General features: G+C 37.0%; 1 protein-coding gene across 1 annotated transcript; it reads left to right on the top strand.

Annotated features, from left to right (window-relative positions):
* Nucleotides 1-315: 315 nt before the first annotated feature.
* Nucleotides 316-933, top strand: LOC136087159 (zinc finger MYM-type protein 5-like). Its single transcript, XM_065809664.1, has one exon. The coding sequence runs from the start codon at nucleotides 316-318 to the stop codon at nucleotides 931-933; it is 618 nt and encodes a 205-aa protein (XP_065665736.1).
* The last annotated feature ends 496 nt before the right edge of the window (nucleotides 934-1,429 follow it).

The raw sequence follows: 1,429 nt of genomic DNA, 5'->3' as shown, positions 1-1,429 counted from the left end.
CAAAAAGCCAAAGAACAAGAACTACAACGGTTGTGGGGTTCAATACTTAAATTTACTAAAAGGGCACTATCCCAGGCAAACAATGAAGCAGAGCCAAAGGAGGGTCCTGAATCTTTAGAAGGCCCAAGTACAAGCTATGGCCAACGGAATAAACAAACAAGCAATGAAGAACAAGACAAAGGAGAAGAAGAACAATACAAAAAGCAAGTAGAAGAAGACATAACCAATTCGATACGTTCTGAATCAGACGCAAATTCAGTACACGAATAAGAAGATTTAACATAAAATTATGATGTTGGAAACTGGTCCACTCCAATGCCAGATAATCTCAGAACCGATGTTATAAAACAAGGCAGTGAAATTTACCAGAACTTGGAATGGCCATTTGATCCAGTTCATAAACCAGGAGAAAATTCAAAGGGTCAAACTAGACAGCTGACAAAAAGCTGGTTTAACAAGAAGCTTCCAAGTGGAGAACAGATTTTGAGGAAATGGATGGTCTATTCTCATGAAAAAAAACCACTGTTTTGCTTTCGTTACAAGTTGTTTGATAAGAACGATAATCAAACGACCAAATCAAGTTTCATCACAGGATTTAATAGTTGGTGGAAATTGAATCCTAAAGTATCAGATCACAAAAAATCTGAATTGCATATTAACAATTTAGAAAAATGGAAAACACTTGAAGCAAGGCTTCTCCAAAAAAAAACCATCGACGCTGCTCACCGAGACGTGATGGAAAGAGAGAAGAAGAAATGGAGAGACATTTTGCATCGTCTCTTAAATATAACACTTTTTTTAGCAAAGCAGAATTTGCCTTTTCGAGGCCACAGTGAAGACTTTGCTTCTGAAAACCGTGGTAATTTCTTGGAACTTGTCAGCCTCCTTTCAAACTATGACCCTGTTTTTAAGGAGCACGGCTTACAGCTTTAGCAATCATTGGAATCAGGATTGATTTCAGTTTCTTATTTATCGCCTGCAATGCAAAATGAGTTTATATCTCTTTTAGGCGATGCTGTAAAACAAGAATTAATCTGTGAAATCAAGAAAGCTAAATTCTATGGCATATTGTTTGACAGCACGCCAGATATATACAACACTGAACAAATGAGTCAGGTCATAAGGTATGTAAAAATTGACAACAGGAACGTGGAAGTGAAAGAATCATTTCTAGGTTTTATTCCTCTACGTGGGAAAAAGGTAGACTCCATAATACAGGAAATTGTTCAATCTCTTGAAAAGATTGGCTTGGATTTAAAGCTTTGTCGAAGCCAAGGATACGGTAATGCCACGACAATGTCTGGCATTCATACAGGAGTACAAACCAGAATTAAAGAATTTAATTCAAAAGCAATATTTGTGCCTTGTACTAACCATTCGCCTAGTTTATGTGGCGTACATGCTTTTGGTAGTGTTTCTGTTTGTGTCA

This window comes from Hydra vulgaris, chromosome 11, assembly GCF_038396675.1.
Source record: "Hydra vulgaris chromosome 11, alternate assembly HydraT2T_AEP".
Lineage (NCBI taxonomy): Eukaryota > Metazoa > Cnidaria > Hydrozoa > Anthoathecata > Hydridae > Hydra > Hydra vulgaris.
The sequence above is the reverse complement of the archived record's forward strand: the minus strand, read 5'-3'. Positions and strand labels throughout refer to the sequence as shown.

Excerpts from the sequence above, each read along its gene's own strand:
- LOC136087159 (XM_065809664.1), top strand. The coding sequence starts at position 316 with ATGCCAGATAATCTCAGAACCGATGTTATAAAACAAGGCAGTGAAATT.